General features: G+C 34.7%; 1 protein-coding gene and 1 pseudogene across 1 annotated transcript in view; both read right to left on the bottom strand.

Moving 5' to 3' along the window:
• Window positions 1-1,592: 1,592 nt before the first annotated feature.
• LOC107504227 (zinc finger protein 569) overlaps window positions 1,593-21,933 on the bottom strand; it is a 43,468-nt gene continuing 23,127 nt past the window's right edge. The window contains 4 exon segments of the mRNA XM_016133314.2: window positions 1,593-7,098; window positions 7,100-8,838; window positions 15,656-15,751; window positions 16,052-16,178. Coding sequence (XP_015988800.2) covers window positions 6,988-7,098; window positions 7,100-8,838; window positions 15,656-15,751; window positions 16,052-16,178 — 2,073 coding nt within the window. The 3' untranslated portion in view covers window positions 1,593-6,987.
• On the bottom strand, window positions 17,288-17,406 carry LOC118611679 (annotated as a pseudogene).

The following is a 21,933-nucleotide window of genomic DNA, read 5'->3' on the forward strand; positions in this document are numbered from 1 at the left end:
GACATTTCATATCCTTTCTGATCTACCTCGGTTATTCATTGTGTTTGATGGGTTTTTTCTCTGGGCATTTGTAGGAATAAAATCTGTTTTGTTTGTTTCTTAAGTATTGATTCTTAAATGTTTAGCAGGTTGACAAGTAGAGGTATTTCTTTTGTTTTCCAGTTGGTGTTGCTGTATTACAAGTTTTTGCTTTTTCTTACCAGCATAACTGGGGTTCCATCTCTGTGGAGTGGTGTCACCTTGGCCATGAAAAGTGCCCTGTATTTCCTGAGGAAGTGGGTACCCTTTTTATTACTCAGTTGTTTTTTTGACTCAGGGCACCACTCGTTTTATGTTATGGTAATCAATGAACTCCTGGTCTGTGTGTTCCCAGCTTTACTTTCTTGCAGGAAGAAGCCACCAGCCCCCAACTCTGAATGTGTATTACTTGCCTCAGAAAATTGGTTCATGCATCTTTGGCTCTGTTCTTTCCAGTGGGTTTAGCCACAGTGAGAACAGACAACTTAGCCTGTAAAATTGCCTCCACATTTTGTGATCCTTCAAGTGAGTGAGGGTTTAATTCTGGGCATGCCACAGGAGGGTAGGAAGGAGTGTTCCTGTGTTTGAGGCTTTCTCTGTCTGGTGATTGCAACTTGTTGAACACTGCCACCCTTGCTTCACTTCTCTGTCTCTGACCTCACACTCAGTCTCAGTGTGTACTGGTCACTCAGGCCTGATTGCTGCTGCTTCACCTCTGTTCTTCCAAATGGGGGGTTGCACCTTGACCCTTCACTGCTATTGCATCCACTGGAACTGTGTGGCAAGTGCCTGACTGCGTTTGCATCTCCTGTCTTTTTTCTTCTTCCCTTCCCACTACCTCCCTGCTTGCTTTGATATGCCCATCTGCAGGTGTCTCAATGTGTAGATCCCTCAGATGTGTTTTTGTATTGAGCAGGGAATCCTTTGTTGAATTAATGTCCAACTTGTAACTTCAAGGGGAGAAACCTGGAGGTCCTCTCACATCACCATACTGTTTATGTCACCAGTACATCATTTTTATCAATGGATAAAATATCTAGACAGAATATCAATAAGTAACTGGAGAACATGAACAATACAAAGAAAACAACTAGCCCTAACATACATATTTGAAACACTCTACCCAACAACAGCACATGGAACATTAAGTGCTCATGGAACATTCTCCAGGATAGACCCTGTGTTAGGCTATAAAGTAATTTTCATTAAAAACAATTGAAAGCATACAAGGTATCTTCTCTGACCAAAGTGGAATGAATCTAGAAAATAATAGAAAATTAAAACACAACATACCAAAATTTATGAGGCAATGAAAGCAGTGCTTAAAGAGAAATCTATAGGTGTAAATGTGTACATTAAAAAAGAAAATCTCAACCTAACATTACATCTTATGGGACTAGAAAAAGAGGAGCAAACTAAATCCAATGCCAGCAGAAGAAACACAATACAGATGAAAGCAGAGATAAAAAATATACAGAATTTTAAAAAACAATAAAGAATCAATGAATCCAAAAGCTGGTTCTTTGAAAAGATAAACAAAATTGAAAACCTTTAGATAAACTGTTTAAGAAAACAAGATACAAATAACTAAAATCAGAAATGAAATTGGGGACATTACTGTAGTTTTTAAGAAAAAATTACAAACAATTGTACGCCAACGAGTTAAATAATCCAGATTAAATGTACAAATCTTCACATACACACAAATTACCAAATTTGACTTAAGAAGAAATAGAAAATCTCAACAGACCCATAACCAGTAAAGAATTGAATCAGTAGTACAAGACAATCCACTGCCCCAAATTCACCAGTGAATTCAAACAAAGAAAAATTAACACCAATTCTATTCACTCTTCCAAAAAATAGAAGAAGGAATACTTCCTAACACATTATATGAGACCAGCATAATTCTGGTGCTAAGACCAAACAAAAATACTACTAGAAATGAAAACTACAGATGATTGTGTCTCATGGATATAGATATAAAACTCCTTAATAAAATGTTAGCAAACCAAATCCAGCAGTACATTAAAAGGGTCATACAGCATCACAAAGTGGGATTTATCCCAGGAATACAAGTACGGTTCAACATAAGAAAAAAAATCAATGTAATATACTACATTAATAGAACAAAGCAGAGGAAACACCACATGATCATCTTAATTGCAGAAAAAACATTTGAAAAAATGCAACACCATTTCAGGATAAAAATGCTCAGCAAACTAGGAATAGAAAAGATTTTTTTTAACATGATAAAAGAAATTAATGAAAAACCCACAGCTAGCATCATTCCCAATGGTAAAAGTCTGAAATCTTTCTAACATCAGGAACAAGAATGTCTGCTTTCACCACTTGTATTCAAAATTGTACTGGAAGTCCTAGCCAGAAAAAAATCAGTCAAGAAAAATAAATAAAGGGCATCCAAATTGGAAACTGTGGAGTTGAACTATCTCTATTTGCAGATGTCATGCTTCTACTTATATAAAATCTGAGAATCCCCTCAGAAATAATACTACCGCTAATAAAAATCAGTTGTGTTTCTATATACCAGCAATTAATCCCAAAAGGAAATTAAGAAAACAATTCTATTTATAATAGCATTCAAAAGACTAAAACATCTAGGAATAAATTTAACTGAGGAAGCCAAAGACACGTAGACTGTAAACTATAAAACATTGCTGAACAAAATTTTAAAGACATAATTAAATGGAAAGACATCCTCATTTTCATGGATTAGAAGACATTTTTTGTTAGTCTATTACAGCTGCCATAACAAAATACCACAGACTGGGTATCTTAAACAACAGAAATTTATTTCTCACAGTTCTGGAGGCTGGATATCCAAGATCAAGGTGGGGCAGGTTTGATTTCTTCTGAAATTCCTCTCCTTGACTTACACATGGCAATTTCCCTGCATGGCCTTTTTGTGTGTGTGCAAATTTCTGATGTTTCTTCTTATAAGAACACCATTCCTATTGAATTAGGGCTTCACCCTTATGAACTCATTTAATCTTAAATTACTACTTAAACCTCAAAATACAGTCACATTGTGGGCTAGGGATTCGACATGTGAATTTTGGGGACAGAGTTCAGATTCAATGTAATCCCTATCAAAATTCTCATAGTCTTTTTTTTTTTCCAGATTGAAAAAGTTATTCTTCAAATTCATATGGAATTTCAAGGGGGCCCCTGTAGCTTAAAGTAGCTGAGCAAACCTCAAACAAGATAAATCCAAAGAAATGTATACCAAGAAATCATAATCAAACTTCAGAAAACTAAAGGCAAAAATTCTTGAAAGAAATAATAGCACTGTTATAGAGGAACAAGGTAGAGAGAGAAAGCAAGTGTTCTTATCCCATTAATGAGGGCTTCACCCTCATGGACTAATTACCTTCCAGAAGCCCTGGCTCCTAATACTATCACACTGTGGGTTAAGCATATGAATTTAGGGGGTTGGGAATACAAACAATCCACAAAAAAAGCCACAGATATTTTCTGTATCCCCTGGAGCAATGGTTCTCAAAGTGTTACCCTGGACCAGCTTCATTGGCACTACCTGGGAACTTGTTAGAAATGCAAACTCCTAGGCTCCACCTCAAACCTACTTACTCAATCAGATATTGATGGCAGGTCCCAGCAATGGATTTTAACAAGCATTAATTCTGATTTTCTGATAATCTGATGCATAACTGCCAATAATACTCAACCTTGTGAGAATACAACTAGAAGATGGTCATCTGTAACCAGGGTAAAGGCTTTCACAGAAATTTATCATGCTGGCATCCTGATGTTGAATTTCTGGCCTTCAGAACTGTGAGAAATGAACGCTTGTTGTTTAAGCCTAAATAAATAAAGAATAGCTAGAGGAAGTTCTTTCAGAAATGATAAAAGAAACGTGGACTATCAGGAATGAGTAAAGAATAACAGTAAAAATATGGGCACATTTAATAGACTTTGTTCTGCTGATTTCTAGTATTAGATCTTTTGAGTGAAAATGATGTTGTCTTATGTAGCTCTTAAGGTATACAGGAAATATCCAAAACAATTATACAATAAAGTAGGGAAATTAAAGGACCTCAGTTGAGATAAAAGGTTTTAAACTGGTTAAATGTTGACAGAAGTAGACCATATGTATTATGTAATACCTAGAGCAAATACTAAAAAATCTGTACAAAGAGATATATTTAAGAACTCTATAAAGTAACATTCTTAAAAAAAAAAATGCTTAAGTAACCCATAGTAAAAAATGAAGTGAAACAGGAACAAAAAGAAAAAACAAATAAAACCACCAATAAGATGGCAGACAAATGTTCATAGCAGTTTTATTTGTAATAACCAAAAGTTGGAAACAACACAAATGTCATTCAATGACTGAATGATTAAAGAAATCGTGGTATATCTTTACTCAGAAAACACCCCCTATCCCAAAGAAATAAATTATTGTACCTGAAAAACTGGGATTGATCTCAAGGGAATTATGTTGAGTGAAAAAAGGTTCAATAGTGTATGATTCCATTTATAAAACATTCTTTATATGACAAAATTATAGAGAATAGGTTAATGGTTGCCAGGGTTTAGGAGTAGGGAGTAGGCAGTGGAAAGAATGGGGATAACTACAAAGGGATAGAATAATGGATCTCTGTGACATAGGAAGTTCTGTATCTTGATGTGGTGGTAGTTACACAAATTTACACGAGATAAAATTGTATAGCCGCACATATACAAGTGCATGTATAACCAGTGAAATATAGTAAGTTCTGTGGATCATACCAGTGTCAAATTCAATACTGTACTATAGTTATGCAAGATGTTACCAGTAGGGAAAACTGGTTGTAAGGTACACAAACTAAATAGTACTATATAGTGTTATTTCTACAGCTTTCCTTTAATCTATTTCTAAATAAAAACATTTTTTGAAAGTCCCAGTAGAAAAAAAGACAAAACATATGAATGGACTATTCATAGACAAGGAAATTTGAGTACCAAAAATACTTGAAAGGCCTCAGTATAGAATAACTGTGGTACAGGAAGTGACCTTTTACATCCACTGGGCCCTTACCTGACACATTTAAATTACCAGCACCTGCATCCCCATTTAAAGATCCAGAACCCAAGGAAACTTTTGTTGAGGTTCATTAAAATAGTTTCTACACTTATGTTGGTAACTATCCTTGGCTTGACATGTTAGAATCACTTTTTATAGTATGTACAAATGGTCTCTTCCTCTTAATCCGAAACCAACCCAAATGCACATTTTTTTCACCTAAATGGAGAATCAGTTATCTCAACAACTGAATATTTTTGTTTCTTTACTACTTTCAACTAGAAAAGTACTTGTTTGTAATAAAAATTTAAATTAAAAAAAAAGCCTCAAACAAATGTTAGATACTGATTTGTATTACCCTATCATTATGAGGACATGGTAAGCAAAGCATTTTAATTTAGGTTTGGTTTGTGTAATAGCAAAGAAAATTTTTCTGTGTTAGTATCTAATAAAAAATAAGAATCCATTTAAAAATGGTTTCTATAGGTCCAGGTTTCCTGAACCCATTTGACTCTTTTTTAGAGAAATGGGTAATAAAGAAAGGCAAAAAAGAATACTCCCAAAAAAGCAACATAATTTTTACAGCCAGATGTTACCTGTCATATGTTTCATTCTTTAAGAAATATTACAGATAAATATAACTACTCCCTCCAAACCTTTTTCACTTCCTGAAAGTGGAATCCATGGTCATATATGGATCCATGGTCAATGCACAGTACTGTTCTTTGCATTATTTTATAATATTTACACAAATATATTTTATTGTACTTTTTACTGTGCTCTATCCCTGTACTATATGTCAAATTTGTATTTGCTAAATACTGTACTCTATCACAGAAATGATTACATCATATTGATTTACCCCTCTACTAATAGAAATTTATGTCTAATTTAGAGTAATACAAATCATGATGCAGCGAACATCCTAGACATAGTAGACAAATACATCCTTGTGCATATGTGTGCCTCAGAAACCAATAAACCAAAATAGAACTGATTGTTCCATATGTTTTTAAAGAAATCCTGTTACTCTAAAATATTCTATTTCATTATAGTTTAAGAATTTTGCTTTTTATATTGTTCTTCAATCTATTTGGATTTTAATTTATATATGTATACAGAGTTAACATTTTTCATGCGTCTTCCATTTATTGAATAGGCTATTTTTTCTTCAATTATTTCCATAGCACTATCATATACAAAATTCCCACTTCTCCTTCCTACAATCCTCGATTTATTTCCACTGATTTGTGTACTCATAAAGAACACACTGTTTAAATTACATCAGCTTTAAGTATATTATGATATCTAGTGACTGTTTTTGTTTTATTTTTCACATTTTCTTTAGCCATGTGTAGCTCTGTACATTAAAATTTAAAATTTTGAATCAGTTTGTGAAATTCTTAAAGTATAACTGGTGAATACTGAGTTGAAGTACTTTATAAACTTAGAGATTTGAGAAACAATTTACATATTTTACAATGTCAAGTCTTTTCAGAGTGTTATTTTTCTAAATTTTAAGGTGTTTTTCTGTGTCCTTTGAAATGTTTTATAACTGTATATAATTCCTTGTTTATTCTGAGATATTTTATATCAACACATTTTCTAATTATATCTCATAGAAAGGTTATTCTTATAGTTTTTCTTTTTTCCCAATCTTCCTTTACTTGCTAATCCATTGGCTAGGAGCTCAAATATCATGCTAATAAGCAGATATCTTGTTTCTAGTTTTTGGGAGAAAATTATCAATAGATGTCTGAAGGTTTTTGATAACCTTTTTCATTATACAATTTAGAACCTTGGTAAGAATTGTTTCATAAAAGTGTGACTTCTTCAATAGGCTTTCTCACATTAAGATTTCCACTCTAGAACCAATTATGTAATATGCAAGGAGGTGCTAATACCTACTGAAGTCTTTTCCATATTCAAATATTCTTAGTATTTCTATTTCTAATGAGTATGAATTCTCTGATGTCTAACAAGGTGTGACTTTTGGCTGAAAGCTTTACCACACTCATTACAATGATAAGGCTTTTCACCTGTATGTTTTCTCATATGAAGTGTAAGTGATGAGATCTGAGAGAAGGCTTTTCCACATTTACTACAGTCAAAGGGTTTCTCACCTGTATGACCTCGTATATGTATAGTAAGGGATGAACTCTGGGAGAAGGCTTTTCCACATTTATTACATTCATAGGGTTTTTCACCTGTATGACCTCTCATGTGCACAATAAGGGAGGTTCTTTGAGAGAAAGCTTTTCCACATTCATTACACACATAGGGCTTCTCACCTGTATGACTTCTCATATGCAAATTAAGCAATGAGCACTGAGAGAAGGCTTTCCCACATTTATCACATTCGTAAGGCTTTTCCCCTGTGTGACTTCTCAGATGAAGGGTAAGGGATGCAATTTGAGAGAAGGCTTTACCACATTTATTACAATCGTAAGGTTTCTCTCCAGTGTGAACTTTCTGATGTGTAATAAAATTTTGCTTTTGGCTGAAGGCTTTACCACATTCATTACATTCATAGGGTTTCTCTCCAGAATGAATTTTTTCATGAGCAATGAGATTTGATTTCTGGCTAAAGGCTTTGCCACATTCCTTACATATATAGGGTTTTTCTCCAGTGTGAATTCTCTGGTGTCTAATGAGATTTGACATCTGAATGAATGCTTTTCCACATTCATTACATTCATAAGGTTTCTCTCTAGTATGAATCTTCTGGTGTGTAATGAAGTTCTTCTTGTGGCTGAAGGCTTTTCTACATTCCTTACATTCATAGGGTTTCTCACCAGTATGACTTCTCATATGTACAGTAAGGGCTGAGCTTTGAGAAAAAGATTTTCCACATTCCTTACATTCATAGGGTTTCTCACCTGTATGAATTCTCACATGTATAATAAGCATGGAAAACTGAGAGAAGGCTTTTCCACATTTATCACATTTATAAGGTTTTTCTCCTGTATGGCTTCTCATATGAAGGGCAAGGGACGCAATTCGAGGGAACGCTTTACCACATTCATTACATGCATAAGGTTTTTCTCCAGTATGAACTTTCTGATGTGCAATGAGGCTTTGCTTCTGGCTGAATGCTTTTCCACACACATTACATTCATAAGGTTTCTCTCCAGTATGAATTTTTTCATGATCTATGAGATTTGATTTTTGGCTGAAGGATTTCCCACATTCTTTACATGTATAGGGTTTCTCTCCAGTATGAATTCTCTGATGTCTAACGAGATTTGACATTTTAATGAAAGATTTCCCACATTCGTTACACTCATAAGACCGCTCCCTACTGTGAATTTTATGATGTTTAAGAAGTTTTTCCTTGTGGTTGAAGGCTTTTCTACAGTTTTTACATTCATAAGGTTTTTCTCCAGTATGAATTCTCAGGTGTCTGATAAGATCCAAGGTTTGACTGAATCCTTTTCCACAATGATTACACTTAAAGGGGGTTATTACAAAATGAGATGAGCTATTGCCGAATGACTTTATAGGTTCATTATATTCACAGTGTTCCTTTCTTATAAGGATTCTCTCATTATTATGACAGTCAAAATTATTATGTTCTAAACTTTTTCCAAATAAGTTACAATCATAGAGATTGTTACTGGAAGGAAAAAAGTCTGAGTTTGGAGAAAATGCATTTGCAAATTTCTTATGCCATTCACTGACTTTTCTTTCAGTCAGTGTTTTTGTGACTTTATCTTCAAGTTGTGTCAAAAGTCTGTGCTGGATATTATGATGCTCATCAAGTCCCCAAATTTCTCCTAAAATAGATTGCAAATTAAGTATTACTTATAAATTTTTCCATTATTATAACATCAAGAGTTCGAAAAACATGCTATTATAGGACTGATTCTTGGCTTAGAGGCCTAGTTTACCACACTATTAAGCAAATACCAGTTCCTTAAACTTCTATTCCTAAACTTTAGAAAAATTCAGGAAAGCAAATATGAGTAGACACAGACATTTGTAAGTATAGCTGTGATTGCTTTTAAGTGGGATTTGAAAGTAAACAGAAAAATTGTGTAAATGGAAGAGAATGTAGAATTTACAAATAAAGTAAGATGGAATAATGATAGAGGAAAAAAACAAACAAGAAGTTAAAAATACATAATAAAACTATTTTGTAAGACACTGAAATATACTTTTACAAACTGACATGAGTAACTTTCTGGAAAATGTAAATGACCAAATTGACTCTATAAGATATAGAAAACCGACATAGGCCAATTTCCACAAAATAAATAGAAAAATTAAAAAACAAAACAAAACAAATAGGAAAGGCCCAGAGAGATTAACATGAAATTTTAACAAACATTTAATGAATAGCTCTCATGCTGTGTAAAATGTTACCAAAATAAAAAAGAGAATTCTCAATTTCATGTGATGAAACAAACAATAGTAATACCAAAACCTGACAAAGATGACAACCAAAAAAGCAAACTATATACAAATTCCACGTATGAGTATCAATGTAAAAATTTTACATAAAATATCAAAATGACTCAGAAGAAAAAAAAAGTGACCCAGAAGCACATTCAATATAAGCTATATCATACCTAAGATTCCCGCCCCCCAGGAATATAATTATGTTTCAATATAAAAAAAAATCCATTACTATAAGAAAGTTTATTAATAGGTCAAAAGTGATAATTAAAGTAACAATTTACAAAGATATTTAATGATAAAATTCAGTATCTATTTTCCATGAAAAAACTCTTTATAAAAAGGGACTAGAGAGACACTTATTTAACTTAAGAAAAAGTACAGTACAACTTATACACCAGCACCATACTTAATGGGAAAAATCTCAAAGCAATCACATTAAAGTGAGGAAGATGAATATTATACCACTATTATAACAGTACTATTATATAATTAAATATAATTATATATTATATATATAATTATATAATTAAATATGGAAAAATCGGAGGTATAAGAAGTTGAAAAGGAAAGGTAAAATTAATGTTACTTGTTAACAATAAAATGATTTACCTGCGATATCGAGTCAGCTGTAAAATTATTATAAGAAGAAAGTAATTAAATTCACTACAAACGGTAAATATTCAGTTTCAATAACCCTCACCTATACAAACAACTATTTACAAAAACATAAAAGAAGACTACAGGTACAAATGCTACAAAAATATGAAAAATCTGGGGAAAAATTTAATAAGTAATATCCCAAAATTATAAGAAAACTTTAAAATACACACATAGATTTGAACAATTAGAAAGTGTTATGGGTTGAACTGTGTGTCCCATTACTCCCCCCCCCCCCCAAAAAAAGACATGTTGAAGTCCTAATCTCCAGTACCTTGGAAATGTGAAGTTATTTGGAAAATGGGTCATTGCAGAGGTAGTTAGTTAAAATGAGGTCGTTTTGGAGTAGGGTAGCCCCTACTCCAAATATGACTGGTGTTCTTATAAAAAGAATGTCACACAAAGAGAGACAAGGAGAACACCACGTGAGGATAAAACACTGGAGCTATGACGCTACAAGTCAAGGAATGTCTGGGGCTACCAGAAGCTGAAAGAGGCAGGGAAGGGTCCTTCTCCTACAGGTTTCAGAGGGAGCATTGCCCTGAGGATACCTTGGTTTAATATTTCTAGCCTCCAGAATTGTGAGAATAAATTTCTATTACTATAAGCACCTAATTTGTGGTACTTTGTTATGGCAACCCTAGGAAACTAAGACAAAGGAATATTCCATTCTCAGAAAAGAACATTCAACCATAAAGATGACAATCACTCTCAAGCTAACCTATTAACCTAAAGTGGTTTCAGTAAGAATGTTTGAAATTAGGAGTAATAGCTCAAAGGAGAATGACGCTAGGGGTTGCCACCATAGAGGGAAAATGAATAAGAGAATAATTACTTTTCAATAAATAACCTTGTGCCTAAAAAACTGTACTATAAGCATGCATTATGTATTTTAATAAATAAATAAGAGTGTTCTAACAAAGTGGTAATTAATAAACAAGAACAAACAACTGAAAGATAAACATTAGATGAAAGAGTTGGAACATAAAACTGAAAAAGCCTATCTACCATAATGGGATAGGGAGTAAGTATAGTGAGCAGGAGGGGAAACAAAGAGTGAGGAATTGAGCTTAAATATGGTATAATAAATACATGAATTTATCTATGATCACATCTAAAATCACACTGAGATAAAGAAAAAAAGTGTAAACTGACAAAGACAAAGACCATTCCTCTACCCTAGAGAAGATGAAAAATTACTCTAAAAACAAAATGGAAGCTGAAAGGCTCTAGAGTCAGAGACACCAGGCAGAGGAATATGGAGAAAAGGAATTGGCTCAAGCATAGAAAGAATAAGTGAAATTCTACATACTGTAGGGTGGGACATACAGTCTCCTGTTGCTGCTTAGCTCCCAGATAGGAAAATGGAGATGTTACTTCCTTTCTACCACACTGAGAATTATGTAAGGGAAAAATTCCTATGAAGTGGTTAAGCAAGTAAAGTTAGAGACCTGGTTGCAGGCTATGAATGTAAAAAAGGCAGTGAAATACAAAGCTTTTGGGTCACTTCAATTAGAGGAAAAAGAAAAGCTCAGTTAAGCAAAAGATGTTGAGGAAGAAAGTAGGATTCGGTACTATACAAACAGAAGTGAAAAAGAACTCCAAAGGCAAGATGAAAATATCAAATGTTACAGAAAAGACTCCATGTTTGAAATAATCGAATGAAAAAGTATCTATTTTCCTCTTTACAGGAGTGAAGTTATTGATTCTTTGATGATCCTATGCGGTGGCTATAGTACAAATGATATTAGATGTGTTAGTGTTGACAAATACAGTAAAGGCTAGAACAGAAGAAGAAAGATTCTGGAAAAAAAAAAAGTCAGCTATTAATGCTGATTGTGGGCAGAACAAGCAGCTGACAGTGTCAAAATGTGTATCACATCTTGAAGGGCAGAATTAATAATCCTTTGAATTGAACATTGAAATTTGGGAGTGTAGACTGGTTACAAGAGACTCGATATTCCAAGATATGTCAGAGAAGCCAGGACTGAACAAGAAAACATTCTGAAGTGCTATCTTTTCAGGAACAAGTCTACTGGGGTGCGAGTGTAAGATTCGATTATGAGAAGACTTGCAGCTGCAGTTCCCTTTTGGATGAGAAGAGAAAGCCTAACCATACTTCTACACATACAACCATATAAAATAAAGGGCTTCAATTATGAAGTAGAGGTGCATTCATATACATCGAGTCGACAAACGTTTTCTTAAAGGGTCAGATAGTAAATAATTTAGGTTTTGTAGATCATATAGGTTTTTTTTTAATAATTAATTTCTTTTCTAATTTATGGTGACATTGGTTAACGAAATCCAACAAGTTTCAGCTGTACACTTTACCAGTAAGGCATATATATATATTAACACTGTGTGTTCATAGATCATATAGTTTTTGACACAACTATTCAATTTTACTATTGTAATGTTAAAGCAGTCATAGACATGATGTAAATGATTGGGTGTGGCTATGTTCCAATGAAAGTTTATTAATAAAAACAAGTGGCTGCCCTACAGGTCATAGTTTGCTAATCTCTACTTTAGATCATACAGCACTCATTTTCCTTCCTCAACATCACCTTTCTTTAGAGCAAGTCGAGGAAGAACTACCCTCACTTAAAAATGATAAAGTGCTGGAATCAGATCTATAAAAAGTATTACAAGAGAAAAAAAAGAATAGAAATATGATATAAAGAAAGCAGACAAAAATATAAGTGAAAATCATTATGGCACATACTATGTGAAAATCTTGACTAAACATATTGTCATGAATGAAAAAACTTAATGAAAATAGCACCTATAAGTCAGGAGTTCACAATATAAATATATGAGGAAGAAACAATGAGAAAACATAAGGGGATTAAAAAAAATTAACTGGCAGACTGAGGAAAGAAATGAAAAAAATAAAGCCACCTGGAACAAAGAACATCATGCAACTGGGGGGAAAAAAGACAGAGAGAGACTAGTTAGGATTTTTTGTATTGAAATTATGGTAGTGTAACCACACATTGCAAAACAACAAGATAATGAAAAAATGGAAATTATGATGCATAACTGGGCTTATAGGAAGTAGCATAAATCATCTCAGAATACCTCAATACTTTCCACTAACCACATATGAGCAGCACATACATACAAAAGTGAACAAAACAAAAATAAATAACTAGTATCCAAAACCAGGACTGAGAGAGAAAATTAGAAAGCAAGCTAGAGAATGGATCGACTTGAGTATCTATGCAAAGAGAAGTCCTGTTTAACTGAAGCATAAGCCTTGTGACAGCAATAAGGAAGAGAAACTTAACTGAGGTTCCTACAAAAAGTAAGGACCCTCGAAGAGTATTTAGCTGGTCCTCTCTTGGTAAGGGCTGCTGGTATTCACCAAACATACATGCAAATCATTTTCAGAAGAAAGCAACCCAATTTAGGACAATAACATCAGAAATTAAGATTTTAAAATTTGAATTCATCATCAGCAATCATTAAGCATGTGAAGAAGCAAGTACAATAAGTGAGTCATTGAAAACAAAATATTTAAACCTGAGGACTTAAAATATTAGAACTGTTAGATACAAAATACAGAAGAGTGATGTATTTTTAAAGAAGCAAAGGATAAAAACAAAGCTGAATAAAACACAGAAATAATTAGAAAGGACAAGAAAGATGTAAAAAAAAACAAGGCAAAAAAAGGAATGTCTAAAAATATAAAAATACTACTATTGAGAAAAAAATTTTTAAATGAATGAGTTAAAAAGACAAAAACAGTTGAAGAGAGAATTCAAAAACTGGAAGATGTATCTGAGGTAATTACTAAGAGGGCAACACAGAGAGGTAGGAAAGTAGAAAATAGCAAAGGAAATGAAAAAAAAAGTATATGAAGGAAAAATAAAAAGGTTATGAATTTACTTAATAGGAGTCCTGGAAGTAGAATACACAGAATGAAGGAGAGCCAATATTTGATAAGACTGGCTGAGAAATTTGCAGAATAGAAAACAAATAAGAAAAGGACACTATAGGTAATTTTATAACAACAGATTTGAAAATACAGATGAAATAAATTGTTAAATATAACAGATGGCCCTGGAACATCAATATATAGCAAACTTCTACAGATACAGAGAAAACAAAATATTTATGAAAGTTATGTCATTCAACTCTGTTAAAATTAACTTGAAAATCATGATTAAATGTAATTTTCTTGAAAAATATAACATTATCAAAAAGTAATACCAAAAGAGAAAAAAAAAATCTACACTGAAGAGTTATAAAAGGAATAGTGAAAAAAAAAAAAAAGCTGTCAAAGAGCCTTCACTCAATAATCCACACAGTCTAAATAGTTCAATAGGTAAGACAATCCAAAATTTTAAGGGACTTATATGCTAATGCTATTGTAAGTGTTCCAGAACATGAAGAAAAGCTTCCAAATTCTATTTATGAAACTAATGTAACATTGACTTCAAAGCCTGAAAAGGAACAATAATTTAAATTCATAGTAAAAGAGTGAGAATGCATCATTAAGAAATAAACATAATTCACCCATTTATATAAAAGGAAAAAAAATCATGGTAAATAAGAAAAGACTGTAACTACATGAACATTAAAAAACTCAAGATGGGTAAAAGTACTTCAAAGAGGAATTGTACTTTGAATGACGAATTGTGAAAAAATACTAGAAAAATATATAGATAATGGGTCAATCAAATTAATATGTTGAGTTCATAAAAATTAAGAACTCAACAGAAAAAAGGGCAAAAGACACAAACTGTTCACAAAGAAATATAGATTTTAAACATATGAAAAGGATTGTTTGCCATCACTTAAAATGAAGGAAATGCAAATTTAAACTACCATAAGTTATTTTGTACTTGGAAATATCTATCAAATTAGAAAGACATATATTTTATATATGTATATATATGCATGTATATACATGTGTGTATACACATATCACATGCATACACACAAATATGAGTATACATACATGACAAATGTAGCAGAAAGTTGGAGCTAAGATAAAAATAGCATGGCATTTAAAACTTTTCTTGAAGTGAAAAGGTTGTAGCTATTTCTGAAGTATGGGCACAAAATATGCATTAGGGATTCACGATGAAAGGAACAAAAGAAAGCAGAAAGTAAAGGACTATAACTGTTAACAGGTTTATTTGAACAACTATTATTCCATGAATATGTGAAAGCAAAAAAGAAAGGATCTTATGTAAAAGGGTGGGCAGAGTCATAAAAGATGCCCAAAACAGAATGATTATCAAAGTAAAGCTGGAAATGTGTTAGGAAATATTGATATGTAACACAAAGGTAAAAAGGTCAACTGATCTTTTAAGTTCCTTGGAAAGAAGTTCTGAGGAAAGCATCATCTTATTTAGAAATAACGTCTTAAATTTATAAAGAATTCACACTGATTGTCACTATTAAAGTCTACAGTCTTTAAGAAAATATCTTTGAAGATCATTTCAGAGAAATCAACTATTCACAGATTAACCATTAAAAGTTTCTAGCCTCTCCTCTCTTGCCTGGTTCCCTCCCACTAACCTGGACAGTGTCTCCTTAACACTTCTTCCTCTACCACCCAGGGTTCTTCTTCTTGTTCCAGCTTGAAAATCACATCAGGTTTGGTGAATGGATAGCCTGCCGAAGGGAAATGACATAAGGCTAAGGCATAAATACTAGAATAAAGAATCACTCAAGAATTTAGGCCAGTACAAAGACAATAGGCTTTCGGAAGGACAAGAAAAGTGTGGTTTCTGGGGATGTTGCCTTGTGAATCATAACCAAAGAGGACCCTTTGTTCTGAAAGCCACTGCATGCACATTCATGTAAGCAAAGACCATATTCACTCTAATACGTAAGGTTCCACACACTTCAGAAAATTGGGGGAAAAAGCAACTTTACTCCCAGAATTTGGGTTATACAGGAAACTGTCCTTACCCACTGTGATTAAGTTGTTATAATTTTCTAGCATCACATTCCGGTACAGGTTCCTTTGAGCAGGATCCAACTGCTGCCATTCTTCCTGGGTGAAGTCAATAGCCACATCTTTGAATGTCACTGTTCCCTGTAACAACACACTCCTACTCAATCTGAAGTCATCCACCTTAGATGCTGTGGGCAAAACATATTGATTGAACTGTGTCCTCACGGTATGCACAGGTAAAAGGTTATTAAAAAAAAAAAAAAACTTACCTAGTTTTGTAATCGTCTAAAGAAACAAACATTAGCAACATCCTGTAAGTTTATGTTCATTTACTGAATTAGCATGTGCATATCTTTAATAACCATCAAGGGTTAAAGAGATTTTAGGCACCAATTTATACTGAGTGTGGAAAATGGAGGGAATATACAACTTTACTCAAGTTACTGGTTTGGGAACTCACTAGATGTCTGTGATTCAATGAGGCAGGAAAAAAAAAATGAAACCAAGATTTAGATGGAAACAGAAGCAGGGAGAAGAGGATATGGAAAATTTGTAGTATGGTAGAACATTCAATTAGAGATATACATTGATTTAGCACTTGGACATATTCATTGGATAAGAAGTCTACAATGAAATGAGGATGTTATTATTGTTCCTAAACCTATACTAGGTGTCGACAGCCAAGAAAATAGGATATGACTGCTCAAAGTTCACATATATTTAAAAAAGAGGGCTACTGAATCATACAAGTATCAATGAAAGAAAAAAAGATTCATTAATAAAGTTTTCTAGTGCTTTGAACTACAGTTACAAGCAGAACTATGAGAAAACATCAATAATGCTTTAGAATATGTTTCAGAAATAAGATGTTGGTGACAAATTGCATTAATTGCCATTAATTTTTTACAGTTTTAATATAATGTGCCTTGGAGGCCTTTTTGGATTGAGATAATTAAATTTTCTGTTTGCTTCTTGAATTTGAGGATCTAGTTCTTTCCACTAGTTCGGGAAGTTCCCATTATTTGCTTGAATAGGCTCTTTGTTTCCTTCTCCCCCTCTTCTCCTTCTAGTATCCCTTCTTGTTCTTATATTGCTCTTTCTGATGGAATCAGATAGTTCTTGTAGAATTCTTTCATTTTACATATTTATTCATTTATTTATTTTTGTTTTTTAGGTGAGGCAACCCTTGGTTGACCTCATAGATTGCAAGGACCTTGTCAGCTCATAATCCCTTATTTTTTTATTTTTTACACCTACAGCACCTGGTCTTTCGAGGTGGTCTCCCATCCAAGTACCAACCAGGCCTGGTCCTGCTTAACTTCCAAGATCAGATGGGATCAGGCTTATTCAGTATAGCATGGCCATAGACTCTTTCATTTTTTTTTTTAACTCTCAAGTCTCTCTCTTCTTCCAGCCTAATCATTTCCAGATTTCCATCTTCGATATCACTAATTCTTTCTTCCATCTGGTCCACTTTGTTTCCTAAGCTCGCTATTTCATTCTTCATGTCTTTGAGTTCTTCAGCTCCAGAATTTCTATTTGATTATTTTTTTAATTTTCAATCGCTTTGGTATTCTTTTTGTTCACTGATTTTATTTCTTATTTCATTAAACTGCCTGAGTTTTCTTGTACCTTATTGAGTTTTTTCAGAACTGTAATCTTGAATTCTTTGTCATTTAAATCACATATTTCTATATCTTAAAATTTACTTTCTGGAGGTTTTTCATTTTCTTTTTGAGCTGGCTTGTTACCCTGGTTGTTCATAGTATTTAATGGATTATTTCTCCACATAGGCATTTACAAGAATGAACTCTGCTTTTCGAAAACATATTATTAAGAGTAATCTCTCTTTAGTAGGCTGATAAGAAGAGGTTTTTCTTTTGTTTTCCAGTAGATAGTGTACAAGTCTCCTGCACTGCTCAGGCCTCCCAGATCTCTGCTGTGTAGCAAAAAAAGAAAAAAGAAAAAAAAAAAAAAGCCCTTTATTCCCATGGGAAAATGTGTGGGCAACGGGCTTCTGGGTCCAAGCCCCTAAAGAGCTCCTTAACTATGGTGCTGACCCAGCAGCCAGATGCAGTGTTGTGGTGCCTGAAGTATCTCAGATGCCTCTCCCAGGTAGGGGTGGGGTGTGCTGAGAGAAGCTGCTGGTGTGGCTGTGGCTGTTTTCCTCCCAGTAATGGTGACTGCCATGCTTCAGCTGCCCCGCCTCTTATTTCCACCCATCACTAGGACCAGCTGCAGTGTGTGTCTGCCACTGAGAAGCTGTCTCCTCAGTTCCTGGGGCTGCAGACTCCCTGCTCTGTCTCTTGACAATCGCTGCTACAGATTCCCTGGGGGCCCACTGCTAGCTCTGGGAGGGTGAGGGGAGGAGAGCTCAGGGAAGATCAGGAGAGGCAGTACGGCTCCATGACCCCGTTTGCACACAGCTGTAGCATCTCTGCCCTGATCACTGGGTTCCACCGTAGTATATGCTGATCACTCAGACAGAAATGCTCAGAGCTACAAAAAGTGCATGCGCCAACCTTATTCCTCCCCTCTCCTCAAGTTCTAGGCTGTGTCCATGGCACCTGTCTCTGTTCTCTCTGTCGGCCCCAATTCGCCCACCTTCAGATGCTTTTTTGATGTGCAGATCTCTCAGAACTGTTTGTGTGTTAGGCTGGAAATCTTCTGTTGGATTATAGCTGTTCAACTTGTACTCTCAAGGGGAGGGATCAAGGGGACCCCTCATGCCACCATTCTTGACGTATAAGCAAAAGCAATGTGATTTGAATATTAGAAATATACCACATTTTTCCTAGTTAAAAACTGAAGTGTCCAAAAGAATGTAATCATACAAAAAAAAAAATCTTCAACAGCACTATAATAAAGGGAGCTCTGTCCATACTTCCTGCCTTTTGAGAAATTTCTATGGGAGATAGGTGAGATAAGAAATGACCAGGAGCTAATTCACAATCACTGTTTCTAAGAATTTATTTCTAGATCCTAAAAGGACCCTATGAACATAAACATCCACTAACACAAAGGGTTCAGAGTAGGCTATGGGACATAAGAAATCCTCTTTTGGAACCCTTTTCTGCTGATAATCAAGGCCTTTGAATTAAACAGATTTAAGGAACCAATGGCAATTATGACTGAAAGACATCCCTCATTTGTTTCCCCCTTCCCCACAACAACAACAATTTGGCATCCATCCATGTCCAAAAGTGCCTTTGTGGGAGCTGTGGGATCCAGCACTATATGTCAAGGGACTTAGAAAGAGTCTTGCCAACACACGCATCGGGTAACAGGCATACAGACCTCAGTCCCAGATGTGGACTCAGCAGCGACCCATGTTCCAGGAACCCCTGGAAAAACTGTCTTAGACAATCACACATGGATGACAGAGCCATTGTGAAAGTCCAGGTCTCCAGCAGAGAAGTTCCAGCACATCACTGGAGCAAAAAATTTGTTTGGACTCATCAGAGATGGTAAGAACAAATTGACTTTACTCGCATTATCAAAGGTAGTACCTCTCCCCCAAGATAGTACAGCTTAGGGTCATAAGAGACCCTCTTGGCCCGTGATCTCATTCACGGAGAAAAGTGAGAGTGTGTAAGTGAGCACCTGGCTCACTGTACAGGATAGTGACAAAGAAGCTCATTTCTATCTTGCCCCATCCAGAGTACTGAATTCTGAGCTGCATGACTGGGAGAATGGAACACTCTCACAGGGCATTAAGGGACACGATCCTACTAACTGCATTGTAAACTCCACCAAAAAGCCTGACCATAAGCTTCTGGGTACGCTTTGCCTCCAGAGTCCCAACTGCCATGAGGGTACACCTAGAGCTCTGCAGGCCTCACTGCCACACACTCTCACATTGTACCTGGCTCCCTGTGCATGCTCCCAATGGTGGTAGTCAGGGCAAGCTTTGGCAGATGACTAATGAACATGTACAGAGAGCCAGCCTGAATCTGCAGATCAGGGAAAGACCACAAACTTGAGTTTAGCACTGCCTTTGGGAAAACAAAAAGTGAGTCTCTCAGCAAGCACCCTGCCTGGTGTGTTGCTGGCTCAAGAGAGGGCATATGAGTTTAAGAATTCTGCCACAAGAGGGAGCATGAAGAGTGGAGTGCATATATCCAGAGAAGCTCTGTGAAAGTCTTAGAATCTCTAGCAGGGCTGACAAAAGTCCTCTTCTGAAAGCAGTTAGTAAAGACTGGAGAAGGTGACTGTTTCAATGCAAAACTTCAAGGAACATGAAAAATCAAGGAAACAATACCACAAAAGAATCACAATAATCTTCAAGAAAGATCCCCAAAACATGGATATCTTTGATTTTCCAAATAAAGAATTCAAAGTCATTTTTTAAAGAAACTCAAAGAGCTACAAGAAAACACAGAAACACAATTCAACAATATCAAGAAAAAAATACATGAACAAAATGAAAAGTTCAGCAAAGAGGGGACAAAAAGAACTGAACAAATTATGGAGCTGAAGAATACAATGAATGAAATGAAAAATGACCATCGACAGCAAAATGGATTAAGCAGAAGAAAGAATCTGAGTTAGAAGACAGGAACTGTGAATTATCCAGTCAGAGGAGAAAAAAGAATGAAGAGAGTGAACAAGCCTACATGAATGATAGGATATCACCAAATGAAACTATATTCATATTAATTAAGAGAATCTCAGAGTAAGAAGAGAGAGAAATGGGGCAAAAGATTATTTAAATAAATACTGCCTGATAACTTCCCCCAAATGGAGAGACTTTTTGATAACCATGAAGCTCAGAGATTACCAAACAAAGTCAATTTAAAGAAATCCTCTCCAACATACACTGCTGGTGGGACTGCAAATTGGTATAGCCACTATGAAAAATAGTATGGAGGTTTCTCAAAAAACTAAGAATTGATCTACCATATGATCCAGCAATCCCTCTGCTGGGTATTTACCCAAAAGAACTGAAAACTCATTATCTGAAAAGATATTTGCACACTGATGTTCATAGCAGCATTATTCACAGTGGCCAGGACTTGGAATCAACTGAAGTGTCCTACAATAGATGACTGAATAAAGAAGCTGTGGTACATAAATATAATGGAATATTACTCAGCCATAAAAGGAGATGAAATACTGCCATTTGCCACAATGTGATGGACCTTGAGATAATCATGTTAAGCGAAATAACAACAGACAGAAAAAGTTAAAAACCACATATCACTTATATGTGGGATATAAACCTAAAAGCAACAAATGAACAGGATAAAGAGATTCATGGACATGTGGTTACTAGAGGGTAGGGGAGACAGGGGTAGATGCAGTACAAGGGGTCAAATATGTGGTGTCATTAAAAGATTTAAAATAAATAAATTAATTTTAAAAGAGAACTCTTCTCCAAACACATTAAAACCAAAGACAAATAGAGAATCTTAAAAGCAGACAGAAGAAAGAAGCTTGTAACTTATAGAGAATCCCTATTAGGCTAACAGTAGATGTTTTAGCAGAAACCTTACAGACCAGGAGAGAGTGAGATATATATTCAAAGTACTGAAGAAAAAAACAAAAACACCCAAAAAACTGCAAACCAAGAATACATTATCCACCAGAGCTGTCCTTCAGAAATGAAGGAGAGAGACTTTCTCAAAAAACAAAAGATGAGGGAGTTCATCACCTCTAGACCTACCTTAAAAGAAATCCTGACAGGAGTTCTTCAAGCTGAATTAAAAGGATGCTAACTAGTAACATGAAATATGTAAAAATATACACACACTGGTAAAACTAACTATACAGTCAAATTCAGAAGACTCTAATACTGTAATATGGTGGTGTATTAAGCACTTACCTCTAGTTTAAAGGTTAAAGGATAAGAATATTAAAAGTAACTACGGCTACAATAATTTGTTAATGAATCAGA

The sequence above is a fragment of the Rousettus aegyptiacus genome, unplaced genomic scaffold (genome assembly GCF_014176215.1).
Source record: "Rousettus aegyptiacus isolate mRouAeg1 unplaced genomic scaffold, mRouAeg1.p scaffold_m13_p_14, whole genome shotgun sequence".
NCBI classification, from domain to species: domain Eukaryota; kingdom Metazoa; phylum Chordata; class Mammalia; order Chiroptera; family Pteropodidae; genus Rousettus; species Rousettus aegyptiacus.